The 17,114-nt window shown below is 46.4% G+C and overlaps 1 protein-coding gene across 4 annotated transcripts in view; it reads left to right on the top strand.

The window, feature by feature from the left end:
• CADPS (calcium dependent secretion activator) overlaps positions 1-17,114 on the top strand; it is a 221,290-nt gene that overhangs the window by 196,599 nt on the left and 7,577 nt on the right. For all 4 annotated transcript variants that reach the window (XM_074879024.1, XM_074879023.1, XM_074879022.1 and 1 more), the window contains one exon: positions 2,603-2,710. In XM_074879024.1, coding sequence (XP_074735125.1) covers positions 2,603-2,710 — 108 coding nt within the window. The remainder of the gene's footprint in view (positions 1-2,602; positions 2,711-17,114) is intronic.

Here is a 17,114-nt window from a genome sequence, read left to right as displayed (position 1 = left end):
TTTTCCATTTTTCTGTAATTGGTATAGGAAAACTGTACATCGTCTCTTCTAATTAGACCTTGATTCATAAGGAAAAGAGCCCTTAACATTCTTAGACAGAGTACTTAACTTGCCAGAAATTTACATTTAAATTGAGTTGAAGTGTAATATATGAATGTTGGCTGGAGTAAGGGGCTACTGTAACATTTACAGGCAGAGAGAGCCTGTGCAATTACGAATGAAGAAAGAGTAGATCTTAAGATACTGCACCAAATCCTGCATTCAGTTAGACTGGGCAGTGTAAATCAAGAATAACTCAGTTGAGTTTAATGAGCTATATGTGTAATGTACATATGTACATTTAACATGAACACGATTGCTCTGCGTGCTCTCACATGACAGCATGATAAATTTATCAGACATATTGGACCACATCATCTGTATTTGGTGTTTCTATCCCTTTAGCCCGAAAGAAACCTTTCCTACCAAATTGCCGTATCTTTAGCCCAGCATGGGGAAGACAAACTCTTGAACAGTAAGAGGTCTTGCTTGGTTTAAAATATCCCAGTGCAGAGATTGGCATCCTGTTGTCTTGGAGTAATAGAAACAAGATATTCAGAGCATTCGAAAGAGGGACTCAAAATTCATTTCTAGCCCTAGAAAATGTGGAGAACCTTCAGCTGAAATTCCTAGTTGTTTGAGTGCATCTTAAATATTTAGTCATCATCAATTTGAGCACAGAACAGTTGTTTTAAGTAATTTTTAGGGCAAAACATGGCCTTCTCTGAGGCATCTGCGTTCCTGGAAAGTAAAGCATCTTTCCAGGGAGGTGGTCTCAGTAAAATGCTCTATAACCCTTTCAAGCCTTCCCAAAAGCATTGCACCAGGGACAGCCCCGGGAGGTCCACAGCATCATGGCCGTGTGGGAGGAGCGAGGCTCTGCTCCCGTCCTTGGAGCCAGTCGGACGCTCCAGTTCTTTGCGTAAAATAGAGCACAAATCATTTATCTGGGTTATTTTTTGGTTGCTTCCCCACCTTCCCCTGGAAGTGAAGCCACATTACAATGGCTTCCTTGACAGACCCAAAATTTTTCATAAAATCAACCACCAGGCCCGCACAGCTCCCAGACCCTTGCGGGAGGATGCCCCGTGGTCCCTCAGCCACTGCCTTTCTAGGGGAAGGAGAGAAAGAAAAACCTGTTTGACTATAGAACAGAGGGGAAATCCCAGTGTTGAACAGAAAACCATTGGTTAAATCTAATTCCACAAACACCATTACAATTGTCTGGGTACAAACCAATCCATTTAATGCCACCTTGAAATGGGCACGATCAGTGTGCTGAAAATTGCTTGAAAGTGTAACACTTGACTACTGCCACATTTGTGTTGTCCTCATTGTTTTTCAAATTAATACCTTGTCATTGTTGCAGTAGGTGTTAAGAATTGTTACTGGCTTCCCAAGGGCCAAGCACTGGCCCTTTGCTTGATAATTGTTTGCTTTGTATTAAAAAACTCCCTTCCTACTGCTTTCCAAACTGTCCTCATTTTCACCCTGGAAATTACACAGATGTGTTAACTAACTTCAATTTACAGTGGCTGACAATCGTATCTTGCAGAGAAATGATACTCTGTGATCTGAGGTAAATCACAGTAATGGAAACTAATGACACTAGTTATTAACAAACTTACAATGTGCCATGGAAATTTAAGATTTTGTGGCAGGTCTTGTAATAACTCATGTTACAGTATTTTAATGGGTTTCCTTTGAGGTAAGTTTGATTCCAATATATCAAGCAATGTGAACTCAAACAGGATTTTTTTGAAGTATTTTCCCATCCACCTGCTTCAGTTCCCATTTTCTTTAAAGAAATGCTGTTGTCCCCAAACTCTTGCACAGTTGTAAGTTACTGTTTAAAATCAGTTAAATTCTGCAGAGCCGTAGAGATGTGACAGCACAGGGATGCTTCCTGGCATTTAGCAGCAGCTTAAGCATTCATATAGACATATATTCCCTGACTTACCATTTACCCAATTTATTCTTAAGAGCAGCAGTAAATGTGACCTAAAGTCAGGGGTCTGAACAGAAAAAAAAAAGGTGATTTTGGGATGCCTCCTGCAACGCGAGCTGCTTATTACACACATCCTCACACTGCAGAAGAAGAAGCAAAAGCCCAGCTCTGGCTCTTAGCTTTCTACCTTCAGAAACCAGAGGGCTTGCATAGAGCAGATGACCCAAGAAAACAACAAATCCCCAGCCCTGCTTGCTGGTTCACTCATTAGATCAACAGCGTTAAAGGTGACGAGACAACTTCTCGGCATTGGTATGTCAAGGAAGAGCTTTATTCATCTGACTGGCTTCACTCGAGGCGAAAAAAAAGAAAAAGCGAGTGTCTTTGCATGATCTTGGGCTGCACACAGCGTTTTGCTGGGCGTGGGGCACAAAGCAGCAGGACTCGGTGTCCATCAGGTAAGGAAAGGGTGAACTGCAGGAGGACAGCAGGAGATGGAGGAGAAGGAAAAGCAGCAATGAGGCTACACAGAGGAGCTGCCCCCTGTGCCCCTATTCATGATTCTCTCTCTCTCTCTCTCTCTCTCTCTCTCTCTCTCTTCTCTCCCCCATGCAGAAGCCGGGGATGGATGTTGCTGATGCCTATGTGACATTTGTCCGCCACTCTCAGGATGTCCTGCGTGATAAGGTCAATGAGGAGATGTATATAGAAAGGTTATTTGATGTAAGTAAATGCCTTCTCCTCCTTGGACACCAAGCAGGAGAGACCCAAAATGTGACAAAATAAGACAGGAGGATAAGTCACATTTTGAGAAAATTTATTGATTATAGCTTTAAAAAAATAAATAAATCTTTCCTTTCTTTCTGACTAAGGCTCGTATCTGCTCTCTGCCTGCTTTAAATCTCTAGTCTACTGTGTCTTGGTCTGTCTGTGCGTGGATTTTAAGGGAACAGCATCTTCTAAGAGAGCCCTTTACTATGTTTAAGCTTGTGGAAAATCTCTCTGTAACAGAACATCTTGGTCATTGTTCTCACTGTTAAAATTTGAGCCGGGTTTTTGGCAGATGCGTTTGCTAAGGGCCGTCTCTTCTGCACATTTTGCAGTGTGTTTCATTGACAAGCACTCCAAAACTGACAGCAAATTAAGCACACTAAATATTTATTTTAAAAGCTAACCAAAACAGATCTGATTAGGAATGGACTTCCATATTTCAGGAGGACCATCTTGTGGTGTCTGACACCAAAGGTAAAGTTGAGACGTGGTCTCCCTGATGAAATTGGAATGGTAGGAACTGACCCAGATGTTCAGAGCTATTTTTCTGTTGCACAAGATAAGTTCATTGGACTGTAAGAGAACAGTGACCTGTGGTGCCTGTTTGTTTTGGATTTGGATGCATGTAAACCAATATCTCTGTTTCTGTTGCTCTTGTCGCGTTATAGCCTTTCTGTCCTCGTAGCTGTTCTATAGCGAAGGTTTTCTGTTGACAGCCAGCCTGTAGCATTAGTGTTTCAGTCTCCTTTAGGGTATTTGTCCATATATCAATTTCTGTTTGAAGCAGCTTCTGTTCCTACTTTCCTTCTTTCATCTCTCAGCAGTGCCATTTCTCAGTCTCCCAGCTCTGGAACTGTAACAACCTTCCTTGCTTTCTTTACTCGCTCATTTGCTTCCTCAGTGTGCAGGGAAAGCTGCTTTTTTTCCCAACCAACTTCCTCCTTCACTCGACACCTCTCTTTCTGCGCATTACCTGTCCCTTAGAAACCTCTTCCTCCTTTACAATTCCCACTCTTTCTTTCCCCCGCACCTTTTCGGATTAAAATGGAACTTATCTCTCATGTCAAATGTTTTATCACATTATATCAAGTGGCATGAATTAGAGTCAAATAATCTTACTGTGTACATCTACTAGCATGACCCATATCCACTGAGAATGCCTCATTCATGCACGGAGCACGGCAGTGCCTCCTCCGGGCGCCGCGCGTGCTCGCTCCGGGGAGAGTTTGCAGCGCAGAGCACCAGACGCAAATCACCCATCAAGCAGGCATGGGGAGAAAAAACAAAACATAAAACAAAAGACTGTCGCTTCCATCTGCAGCGGGCCTGCGAGTGCATTGCTCGTTTGTGTTGAAATTTATTCCATGAGCAGTTAAATTTCTAGAGCTCATCTGGACTGTTCTTTTCAATGCCCACACTGCCTTTTCCCTCATCCTTTCCCTATGATTCACAGTTGGTGTGTTTGTACCCTTTGGGCCATTAATTCCAATTTTCAAAAGGCTGTAATTAGCACAAATATTGATTTCAGTTTGATCCACTCGTATTTAGTTTTACCAAGCCATATTTTAAACAAATTAATAGTTGACATGAAAAAAAAGAGCAGCTACCTTGTCGGAAAGCAAAAAGTGCTAAACCTTTCTTTCCCTCCCTGCTTTCCTTGAGTCTCCCTGGTCGATGCAGAATAAAATAATCAAGAGTAGGGTTTTTCCATTGCGCTGCCTGTTTTGACCCACGTCGGCGGCAGGCAGGAGCTGCAGCATGTGGGAGCTGTCCCCATGCCTGTTCCCGTTCCCGTTGCCATTCCCCATGCCGGAGGGGCAGCGCTGGGACCCGATGCCACCGGCATCTTTGCACGTCTCGCATACATGAGTGTGTGCTCGCGAGCGGTTCGCAAGGAGGGAGGGGGATGCGCCGAGCCGTAGCCACCCAAAAGTTGGAATTATGTTTTGAGCGGTCGTGTATCATCTTTGCCAGGTTGCAGCTGAAGAAGCTGATCGTTCCCAAGGTCAGCTCTCAGCACAGCTGAGGTGCTGCTGGCAGGTCAGTAGCAGCAGGGTTTATGAGTATGTGGAGTGTCACCTAGGCCTAGACCCTGTTTAAGTCAGTGATTTTGGTAAGGACAGGAGCAAACACTTAACACTGTTGTCCCAAGCTTGATCTCAGCCACAGCCCTGCAGCCCTTTGCCCCCTCACCTAACGCAGCGAAGCAGCATGGCCACAGGGTCTTTAAGCTCCTTTGGTCTCTGCAGCAATGGACATAATTTCCGAGGATGCTTTAGGTGCTAGATACCTTTCTAATAAGAGAGAGAAGAGGAATAATCAAAAATAGTATTTATGATGCTGAATTAGACCTGGGCCTGATTTTGTTCTGGCTTCCCCCAGCGCAGCAGAGGAGCAATCCTCTTAGCTGCAAAATTTCTCCAGGCAATGAGATTATTAACATTTTCGAGGCCGGCTCCTCCGCTGGCTTAGTGCAGCAATGCTGGCTTACCCCAGCCAAAAGCTTAGTCCAGTTGTAGGATGTTATATGGTAATACGTGCAGCAGTGGCAGGTAACCAGCTTAAATCTGCGTTCAGGCAGTTCCTCTGGTCTCAGTGGAATCACATTAGAGACACTCATAATATGGGGCTAAATCTCCTTTCTGTGCAGTCGTGAGTAGTGCAAGAGCAGAGGTGTGCAGTGCAAGGTTGCCTATCGCACGTTCAGTGGGGTTGGCAGCTCCCAGGATATTCCTAATCCCCACATTTCTCCACAGTCCTGCTCAGCATTTCCATTAATTTCCCCTTTGTTTCCTCCCAGGAGCAGAGGCTGCAGAGTGCGTTAGGCCATCTCCCAAGAGAAGCTGGGTTAATGCATCTTTTTTGGCATTTTTCATGATTTCTTAGCTCAGAAACCATCTTTCTTCCCCTGCATCATGTGCCCTGCTTGCACCTACAGAACAGGGCTGTGCTCTTTGGGAGATACTGGTGTTTGTGGAAGATTATTGTAATATTTCTGTGTGGTCTCTGTGTTAATACTCTTAATTCTGCAAATTAGTCAGGGTTTCCCCCCCTCAGAATAGAGTCATCTTAATTTTAAAAATCTGTATTCTTGGGATCGTTGAACGAACAGATTGATCGTGGAGTTCTGCTGGTAATCAAAACCTAACTAGCTTTTTGGCAGTGCTGTTTACTGCAGAGTAACATGACTTATTTACTTGGCCTGGCTCACTAATTTGATAACATTTAAAGCTAAAACACTGTAATAAGGCCCGTTGGTAGAGAGCAATGGGAACAGGAGAGGTTCAGAACAGCGTCGTAGCATCCGCTCCCTGCGTTCCTGCACGTGGCTGGGTGCTTTGGGATTTAAACTGCTGTGATACTTTGCACACAATGCAGAAGGTTTGTAAACTCCGTATAATGCTTGATAGAAAGTAAAATTTTATCACTTTTTCCTCGGAAAGGGGGCAGAGTTGACACGCAGAATGTGACTGTTTATAGAACAATGAGGCAGAGGCAGATGGGTGTATCTTAACATGGGAAAATATCTTGAAAGTGATCTCGAGTCTTTAGACCAATCCTGCAAAATTCGGGTCCCCTTTGGCTCGGGACCCTCAGAATTTCATAGGATCAGGGTTTATACATCCGTAATTTTGTCTGAAGGCAGTGGGAGTTTTACTTGTAAGGGTTGTGTCCTTTAGTGGAAGTTATTTATACATATGTGTACGTGTGTATATCTTTACACACACCCTTAGATACTCACAGTATAGGTTTCAACCCGTCAGAACATATGTGATCCAGAAAGCCTATGATTGACTAGTAGATAGTGTGAATGCCAACCTTTCTTCCTCATAAATTGGTAAACACTAATGTAAAACATAGCGAGAATATTTCCTCCCCAGCCGCAGGCGAGTAGCACGTACACAAAAGGCTACTGAATGTCGAGTGAGCTCCCCGAGATCCTGTGAATTCCAGCATCCTGATGCAGTCCCTAAATAGCGCAGATGGCATTTTTCTCTCTGATGATTAATTCAATATCTTACCGAAAAAAACAAAAACATGCTTTTGATATGAGAGATCAAAACACTAAGAGAAGCTCCTAAGATTGCAAGGACCTAAAAAAAAATTAATTTATTTTTTTCCTCCTTGTACTTCTTGAAGACACCAGCCTGAGTAGAAGATAAGGATTAAAACAGATGTGCTTAGTGCTAGTTCATCTGCTTAAATCTAGCAGTCTCTGAGATCAGTGATTAAAAAGCCATCTCTAACTCTGATGAAATCCACTGCAATGGTAATACTGTGTCTCTGATCGCTTTCTTATGGGCCTCATGTCTGCCTAAACCGGACATAGAAAACATTTCACTGGAGATGATACGTGGATTATATGGGTCAATTATACACTTAATCTGCCTTCTGGGGATTAAATGTGCATAGATTGACCCTGCGTATTTGGCTTGTCCTTGGCAGTTATCAGATCAGGAAGGTTGCCTTTACCAAGAAGTCTGGTAAGAACTTAATCACGCAGTGATACAGCCCGCTGAGGTGGCAGTAGTCACGGTGCTTTTTGCAGAAGGCAGTTTTACCACTTCACTGTCACTGTGTATGTTCGGCTTCCTCGAAGGTCTGTGTCACAGCCGGGATACCAGACGGAGTATTTTCTCCTGAAATGAGAAAGCGAGCCCATTCGTCTCTGCAAGACGGAGGCGTTTTTTTTTATCTTGATGGCAGGGTGGGATCAGCAGGGTCCAGGCGGGCATTGCGTGGAGGGCAATGGGGGAGACCAGGGGTTTTCTCTGCCCTGTGCCATCCTCAGTACAGAGGGACAGTTACTCCAGGTCCTCTCCCAGCAGCAAAGGAGAAGCCACTGCTCATCTGTTAGAGGAGCCAGCATCTCCCTCCCACTGCCCTCGGGGAGGCACAAGCCCTCAGCTGGGGCTCTAGCACCAGGTCCCATCCCTCAGGCTCAGCTCAGTTGGGTTTTTAGGAAGCCGCAGCGATATCCCAAGGCTGATGTTGCAGCTGGTGGATTCTCGTTTCCTTTCCCCAGCCAGGAGCCCAGCATGAGTGCCGGGCCTGAGGGTACAGCTCAGGACTGTCCTCGTATTTTCAAAGGTGGCTGCCCTCGCTGGTAACTGACTTCTGAGTATCAGAGATATCAAGCAGTAAGGATGCAGGGCAGTGCGAGTCTCAGACTTCAGCAAAATCCTTGTACAAAATTCCAGGAACCTGACTAAGCACTTCTCACTGGTTTACTGGAGGTTCCACAGGCATCTCAGCATGTTTCCGTACCTACTGGGTTAGAACCTGATATCACACCTGAGTATATGGACAATTTACAAAACACAGATTGGCCGCTAGATCGGTTAATTCAGCAAGTCCTCTGCAGACACTTAGGCATTAGCTTATTCTTAAAATCAAAGCTTTTTCCTTCAGCGTGGTTGCCCACTTGAATTTTGGCAGCTCCTTCAAGGCGTGCTTGCAGGATCAATGGCATTTCTTGCTAGAGTGTAAGCCTTGCACGGCACAATCAAATGCCAAAGAGAGCCCTTCTCACCCTCCCTTCTCCTTCCCCTCCTCGAACCCAAAAGCCTGGTCGTGAGTCAGTGGAGCTACTCACTGTGAGTTAGAATTACTCACAGGAGGACGGGTTGCAGGATCAGGGGAAGAACGGATATCAGACTTCGCGCCGGGCTCCCATCTAATATCTGCTTGCAGCCGCACTCACCGCTTTCTCTTAGACAGACAACAACCTGTTTCCCTCCTACGCAGCTAGACTGCTCATTAGGGCACTAACTCTCTCCCACTCCCATCCTGATATGGCCTCCACTGAGCTATTTCTTCTGCGTTGTTTTTTGCTTTTTTTTTTCCTTCTCCCTCTCCCCCCCTTCCCAAGTGAGTTGTGAAATGTAGACAATTAGGCAGATTGATCTCGAGGAAGTGCAGCTTGCTTTTTTTTTTCTCCCCGTGCATCTTTGGAGGAGCCGGAGCAGCGCAGCTTTCGCTGCAGAGGCTGCTGCAGCCCTTGGCTGGCTTGGCAGGACTTGGACCTAGACCTGGAATCAGTCCCACTTGCAGGGACCTTTGCTGGGGAAAAAAATAAAATCGTGATGGCAGTTGTCCTTATATCTTCTAGGAAAGGACAAATTCTTCATCCTGAGGGGTCACAGCGTGCACTGTCCTTCTGCAGCCTCTTTTTCTTCCCATGCACCCTCTCGGAGCCACACAGGAGCGGAAAGAGGAGCTTAGCACGGACACTGCTCCTCAGAGCCAACCCTCGTCCTTTTATACTCCCATATGTGAGCTTCACGCGGCAGCAAGCATGCACTCGCGCGTGGCCTCCCACCTCTCCTGCATTCCCCTTAGCAAGGCTTCTTTCCTGAAGTGCTCATTTGAGTAAGCTCCATTTAATTTATTTTAGGGAGTCTTAATAAAATAAGTCCTAGATCTGTCACTGGATTTTGCATGCTCGTAAGGGCTTTTTTTCCCTCCTAAATGTCTTTATTGGAACAGCTTTTCATGTTCCAGTAGACATTTGGTAAGACAGTTAATTTGATTTCTTTTCCAGAGGAGATTTTCCATTAATCATTCTAAGAAGGCAGACTGATTGCTCTGTTACGTTAAGGTCAGCATAGGCTTGCTAACATCATCCGCACAGTGCTTTTGAGCGTCAGAGATTTTTGTTTTAGGACCAGCACTGAGTGAAAGATCATTTATTTCCCGGTAGGTGTGAGTAGCCGAGGTAGGTTTTGGGGAAGATGTGCCATCGTGCTGTATTGCAGGCAACAAGGCATCCTCAATCCGGAGAGAGCCTTCTGCCAAGCAGCCTCTCTGCTCCCTGACCAGGAGCTGCCTGTGCACATTTATAACTGTGTACGAGTCGCATAGTACGCTCCGAGCTGAAGCTGCCTTCCAGCTTCGTTTAAGAGACCTTAGCTAATTGAAGCTCCAGCCTTGTGGGTTGTCAGGAAGGAGAGCCTGAAGGTGCTGGTGTCCCCCGTGAACCCAACCCACACGGGTGCCAGGGGAGTCTGGGGGTGTGAGGAGTGCAGGAAGGGCCGGGACGTCCCGGTGCACACAGATGTGCGGGGCTGAGCCCTGCACAGACAATGAAGAATTGTCTGATTTCCCTCAGTGCCTCCAATCCCTCTTTTTCTTTTCTCCCCCTGCAGCCCAGCCCCACACAATCACTGCCATTGCCCGCACCAGCCATGCATGCGAAATTAGCCGTCCCAGGTCACTTCGTTTCTCTTGATCTGCAGCTCTTTCCTTTCCCGGTGCTCCTTTAAACCTCGCCCTGGATGTATGATATCAGCATTCAAAAATGCTTAGCAGGATTCAGGCAGGGAATGCGTTTTCTCCAGTGTGTAACCCCAGGAATGATACCAGGGATGCTGCTCCCTCCCGTGCTCACAAAACCCTCAGGACTGAGATATCCAGGCAGCCTCTAGCTACTTTTATGAAATTTGCAGGCTATAAAAGAACCAGCTCAAGTCTACCAAGTCCCACTTTGTGACAGCTTTCAATTAATCCTAATAACAAGTATAATTAAAGCACTCCATAGCATGCATTACTGTATTGCATCTTACTGAGCAACTTTGCATCCAGTTATACCGTCACTGCCTTGCACTAACAGGGCCCTGGAATTGGGACAGAAAAAAGCAGCACGCTGTGTGGATATTGTGTTTTACTAAGCTGCTTTATATAGAAACTCAGATTTTAACATGTCAACTTCATTTCTTTTTTGAAAAATGGAAATAAGCAGAGAATATTTTATAGGTTAAAAAAAGTATTTGAGAACTAGCATCTATACAGAAGTGGGTTTGTGTGTATGCGCCTTTATATTTTTTTTATGCAGAAGCTCTCATTTAGGAAAACCAAGGTCTGCAAAATTCTGCAAAGCAGCAGGTTTTTTTGGGTTTTATTTGACAGTTCCCAGCAAGTGCTGTGCACTTTGCTGAGCTGTATCTACAGCGAGGGCCCAGCACCCAGAGCCAACCTGATGATGTACCCAGGGCCCCATTAAGAGCTCAGTCCCCTGCCTGCAAGTACATGGGATGCTGTGTGCCAGCACACCCTGTAAAGGCAGAGTCTTCCAGCTCAGGGACACATGTAGCCAGGACAGATTGCCCAAAAGGCAGCATTTTCTGCAGATGTGTAATGCGATGCCCAAGGATTGGGGCTGTTCCTGTCTCAGAGGGGAAAGGAGGCACCCACCGAGGCCCTGAGCCTGCAAATGTGCAGGCACCTGCCTTCGCTTAGGCATGGGGTGTCCCTGCTTTGAGGACATAGTGGATAAGAGAGAAGTTGGAGGTGCTTCCAGGACTGTCAGTGACCTTCCTGGATCTCTGCGAGCATCGGCCGCCGCATCTGCCAGTGCTGCAGTAGCTCTTTCACTGCAATCCACCCCACTCAGGGAGTCACTGGCATGTCCTGCCCTGTGGCTGCCCTGCCCTCCCCTTTGCCAGGGATGTGAGTGTGTGGCTCTCGCCTACGCAGAGATTTTGGCATCTGGCTAGCGCGTAGACCACCCTGACGTACAGCTCAGGAACGCCTGAATAAGTACGAGGTGTTACATCCCCAGCAGCGGAGTTGCTCGTCCTCCGGTGAAGGTGCAGTACCACCTGCAGGTCCCTTGCTGGCTCTGGCTGTGTACCTGCACTGGGAAACGTTTGCTTGTGTGACGAGAGCACACGGATCGCCTGCAAAGCCGCTGACGGGCAGAGTAAACAAACCTGCACCCACCACGGCGTGTGGAGTTGCAGCTGCACAAAACACGTGTAGGTATTAACTGATTTGTGCAGCACTGAAAGTGCAGAGTGTTAGAGATGATCTTCTTGGGCGTCTTGATTTGCTGGGGACCGTGGCCCCGCTGGCATGAAAGATGCTGATCCTCCTTTTCCTCCCTGAAAAGGAGTAAAATTATTTAGGGTTAAGAGCAGAGAGAAATTTGCAGCGAGGAGCGTGCGGGGTGAGTTGTGGCCCTTTGGCGAGTGGGGAATTGTGCAATCCCACCAGCACACGCAAACGTACCCACAAGGAGCCCCGCGCCTCCCTCCCATTAACACCCGTGGCACCGACCCGCCGAGCCCCATCGGGTCCGACTTCAAGCCAATTAAGGGTGAAGCGCCAGCCTGAGCGCACCCTGTTGCTGAGATCCCCAAACAGTGGGTGATCTCAGGTGCCATATGTACTGCAAAAAGCGTGCGGCACTTCAATGCGCCTGGGTCTGCGTTTCAGCTTTCATTCTGATTTCTTTTCCCTGTTTGAAAGCAGAGCTCTTGTGCAATTCAAAGTTTTTTTGTGATTTATTTTTGGGAAGGGAAAAGGGGGGGGGGGGGTGAAGATAATATAATTCGGTGATGCCATTTGCATCCTAGACAGATGATGAGTCGCTCTGGCTAGCAGCTTAACCCTATTAGGCAACTCTGGGACCGTGACTTTATTCAATAATAATACAAATTATTTTAATACCGAGCCCCTTTGACTTTGTAACTTCCTCGTATAGCTACATTGTCAATGTGAATGAAATTTCATAGTCAAGGAATATAAAATAGAGTAAAAGGCATCCAGAAAACACAGCCCTGGGGTGAATGTTGAAGAATACACTGTGTGTACTTGCAGCGATAGCATTATAGCGATACCAAAAATCCCCAGAAAAAAACGTGCAGCCGTTTATTGCAGTAATAGCTCAGTGCGAGTGTGACCTGGGAGACTCCAGACAGATTCACACGGCTTTGATAGAATGAAGTCATAAATTTCATTTTAAAAAATAAGACCCTGGGGTTTCAGAGGATTTTTATTAAATTGTTAGCACTTTACTAGATCTCTAGAATTTAATGTAGAATTTAATAGAGAGGTTTAATTCAGAAAATGAGGGTCATGGTGCCTCTTGTGAGGACTGCTGCCCAGGCGTAGGCAGAGCCCTGCCAAGCACGGCTGATGGAGGATTTGCTCGTACGGGTGAGGGGCAAGTGTAGAGTCCAGAGTTTGGCAAAGAGTTCACGTATCCCAAACACTTCCGATTTGTGCGCTCTGTTCTGAATGTACCAACCCGAAGGCTCTGCAAAGAAGTTAAATTAGCACACTGCAATCTGCTACTAAAACTTAAATTTATTTTCTGAAAGAGAAGATACTTTCAAAGTGTGTGAATTGGGGGGGGGGGGGAATTACCTTTCTAATAACAAACCGAGGGCTGCCTGTAGCCCTCTCGCTGCTTTGCTGTTGTGTGCTCGCAGAGCTACACCAAAAGACCTACTTTTGATGTCGACTTTTGCATTCCTAACGAGAGTGTACACACTTAAAGAGTTATGTGCAATAGAAGAGCTACCTAATGATCGGACAGTGTTGTTATCTGGCATGCGGCAGCGTAGCAGGATGATAACTATTTATTTACTCTTTGAGGATAATGTTCTGTTATTTTCTAGTCTTTGGCAATAGCAAGAGAGCATCTGATATATACAATATTGGTGTGTATCCAATTGTTTGTGAACATCCCAAGTTTTGAAACATGATTGTGAGAGAGGAATATAAGCTTAAGCTTGAAAGGCTAAAAAGCAGAAAGCCCCACACGTAAATGCTATTATGCACTTAATGAGGCAGGGTTTAAAAAAAAATCAGCCACACAAGTTGGTTTTATCAAAGAAAATGTATAAATAACAACGAGTGATTCAAACTGCCTCACAAAGGGAAAAGCAGGGACGGGAAGCTAACACTTCACTTGTGGCATTCAGATAATAGTATTTACTACACTAATCTTTTGGGCTTAGCAATTGACAATCAATATATTATTATCAACAAGCGTTAACGCAAACAAAAAGCTTCCATTTCTTTTTTAACCGTGTTTCCCTAAGTCCCTTAAATTTAATTAAAACCGGACAGGTCTCCCTCTAGTACAAATTAGAGTTAAAATCATATTAAATATTTGTTCTATGGGAAAACAAAAGTGTCAGCTTGTGCTACCGGGTTTGGCTGCTTCTTTTTTTCTTCTTTTTTTTTTTACACACAGAGGGGAAAAAAAAACTACCAGCTACTCAAAGTTAAAATAAAGTCTCTCTCCCTCCCTCCCCGTCTCCCAAGACTACTGTCTATAACATGTTGTTCCTTATAGAAAGTGGGATATGGTGGCATTTGCTTGATTAACTTGCTCGACAAAAGTGACAGCTGCTGTGGGTGCATGTAGCTAAGCTGCACAGCGCAGTTCCGCCTTTGTACATCTGTCAGCAAAAAAGGAGGAATAAAGAGTGAAAAGAGACAAATTGGTCCCAAAAGGCAATCCATTCAACTCAGGAGGTTTGCTCTATTCAAGCACTCGCTGGGAATCTCAAGTGCTAGGTAGCTTATTCAATTTCATTCATTCTTTAGAATGAGCCCACAAGTGTTTAATTTCTTATTCTGTTGAATAAAAAGGGGGAGCTTTTTTTTTTATTGGAAGCATTAATTGTAAGACTAGCTGATCAATGCCTGTGATATTAACTCATTGCTTATTTTCTGGTTAGCTGTATGCTCTTAGATCCACAGCAGCTAAACTTCATTTCTGTAACATGGACAATGTCACACCAATTTCTCTGCTTCTGGTAAACCCAGGCACTCACAGAGATGCAATACTCAGTCCCCTGAGCCTTGGCCCCTGCCAGCCTGGGGGAACGGGCCAAATCCTTGACAGGTGTAAATCGAAAGAGTGACTGGGTTATTATTGATGCCACCCATAGCCACGGCCAGGACACGACCGAGCCAGATGCTCTTTGCCTGTGGGGATGAGCCCCTGACCCCGCTGCAGGTTTGGCCCCCTGCACCGGAGATTTTGTAGCTCCAAATGCTGATCTGCCTTTGGGTGGCTCTCCAGGGCCCCCGGCAAATGGCAGGGGACAGGGAGCCTGCAAGCAGGGCACTGTGGAGTGATACCCAGCACGGAGGATGGGTTTTGTTGCATAGTGGGAAGAAAAGTTGATGAACACGTGGGATGGGGATTGCTGCGTGGGCAGGTCTCTGCTTGCCATCCAGAAAACGTATGCTTGCAGGGGAGAAATGTGCCTCTTCCTTCTTCATCATCGTATGGCAGGAGACCTGTCCCCGTCTCCTCATCGGCGCTGGGGACCAGAGCTATGTGTGTGCCTGAGGGACTGTGGCTCTTCACCCGCCTCGGCTGTGCCACGACCTCCTCTGAGGCCTCCGCCATGTATCTTAACTCAGAGTTTCAGAGACACTTGTGTCACCAAGGCCCTGTTCCCGCTCTTCCCCCGCTCTCCCAGCTGTGGGTCAGCCTGGGAGCCAGCATGTCTTTTTCTTCAACGAGACAAAACCCAGGTTTCCAAAACACAGCCTGAGAAATAGCTGGGGCCCAGCTCTGGCAGCCCAGCCGAGACCTCGCTAGTGCTCTCTGGGAGCCGGGCAAGAGGCACACTTCGTCCCATCACCGCCCTCATCCACAGCCAGCGTCCCGGCTGAGCTGGCCTTCGGAGGGGGCTCTCAAACTGGGATCACGTTCGCTGCCATGTACGTTCAGGCTTGCTGGGAACACCTCTCTTTCTTTTTGAAAGAAAAGAGTAGGAAACTGCATTGGCCATGAGGGTCTATGCTTCACGCTTACTGTCTTTACCAAGTTTTTGTAGTTGCAATGACTGCCTGGGATCAACAGCGGAAGAAACATTGAGGGCAGGTGGAGAGGAACGTTTTGGTGGCCACAGAAGATTGGAGGAACGAGAATGGTCCGTCGAGCAGCCTGGGCTTTGGGTTGCAGACCTGTAGCCAGCTTCGTGCGTACAAACCTGGCTGCGTGTGCATACAGGGCACGCCGTCAGCAAAGGCAGGAGCACGGTCCCTCGGGCAGGAGGACTTCACCAGAAGAGCTCCTGCTCCCGTTCACCGAGCGAGTCTTCACGCAACGCTGGCAGCTGTGTGCCTAGAGCTGGTCCCCACAAAGCACGGTCCTGAGCTGCGGCGTCTGCATCCCTACCTTCCCCACGGAGACGACACCTGCCAAGGGGAGGTGGCTGCCGTGAATGCATGTGACAACGCCGAATACCGAATTTGATCTCAGAGCCGCCCAGGACGGGGCTGGACACGGCTCTCTCGGCTGTCACGTACTGTCAGCAGTTGTAAATCAGCACAGCCCCGCTGTGCTTTCCACCAGCTGAGCTTCTGGCCCATTGGACGGGGACACAAACACCAGATACAAAGAGTCGGTAATTTTTTTATTCTTTTTTTTTTTTTTTCCTGGCTGCTCAAGTCGCTTTGAGAGAGGGCTGTTGCCTGAGAGCAGGTTCAGTTTTCAGTCAGCCCGTTCCTCTCTCCCTTCCCACCTCTGTGGTCCCCTCACTCCGTGCTGGCTCGGGGATGCTGTGGAGGCAGCTGCCCGACATCCAGTCCCTCACCTTTGAAACACCTTGAATTCAAGGCTTCATTTCAAAGCTGCCTTTCAGTATTTTAAAACAAGTCCGTGTCCCGGACAAAGAGAGGGAGCCAGCCGGCGTTCGGAGCCTCCTTGTGCAGTGTGTGACACAGTTTTAAATAGATTTGCCCTGCTTGGATTGGTTCTGGTTGGAAAGCGAGTACTGAAATGAGAGGTCATAGGGGAGAGTTACTATGGTAATTGAGTAGTATCACCAGTAGTTTTGCTCTTATGAGCATTAAAGCACATAATAATAGACAAACAACAGTGGTTAAAGCAAGCAGGTAGGATTACTATGTTCTTTTGTCGGAAGTATATAATGTCTTGTAGTCAGTTTTAAAGACTTCTCAACCCCCAAATCCACCCAGCAGTCACCTGCTGAGTAATTTTGTATGCCTAATCTCTAGCCCTTAACTACAAGCTTTCTGCTAATTTGAGGCAAATGGGTATTTTTGACACTAAATAGGGCAGTAAAGAATCCCTGACCTAGAAAAACTCCATTCCAAGGCACTGAGAGAAAAATATTCTTTCAGCATCCTTGTGAGACCTTTGGAATGACATAAAATAGCTTTGACTAAACTGTGCTACAGCCTTCGATTAATGGTTTGCAGAAACTTGCTGAACATCCCTACTACAACTTCCCCCATAAAACTTGTCACTTCAGATTGCCATCAGCCACCACAACAATAATCATTTCATGCCTATTGCTAATTGCAAGCACAGCTGAGGCTCAGCGGGGTGCTCTTGCACAGTCCCAGGCCTTTATACCAGCCTCAATCTGTTGTATGGCACTTGTTCACACACAAAAAAACTACCAGTAAAGGCAGAAAGAGGCAGAGTCACAGGTTCCTTGTAATCCCTCTGCTACCCTGCTGACAACCCAGCCCTATAAGCATTCCTGGTTTTGTCCCACTCTTTACAAAAGCTGAAGTGACCTTAAGCTACTAGTATGTAAGCTTTTGAATGAAGAATACAGCTCCTTCAGGTGCC

Source organism: Strix uralensis, chromosome 10 (assembly GCF_047716275.1).
Source record: "Strix uralensis isolate ZFMK-TIS-50842 chromosome 10, bStrUra1, whole genome shotgun sequence".
NCBI lineage: Eukaryota > Metazoa > Chordata > Aves > Strigiformes > Strigidae > Strix > Strix uralensis.
The sequence above is the reverse complement of the archived record's forward strand: the minus strand, read 5'-3'. Positions and strand labels throughout refer to the sequence as shown.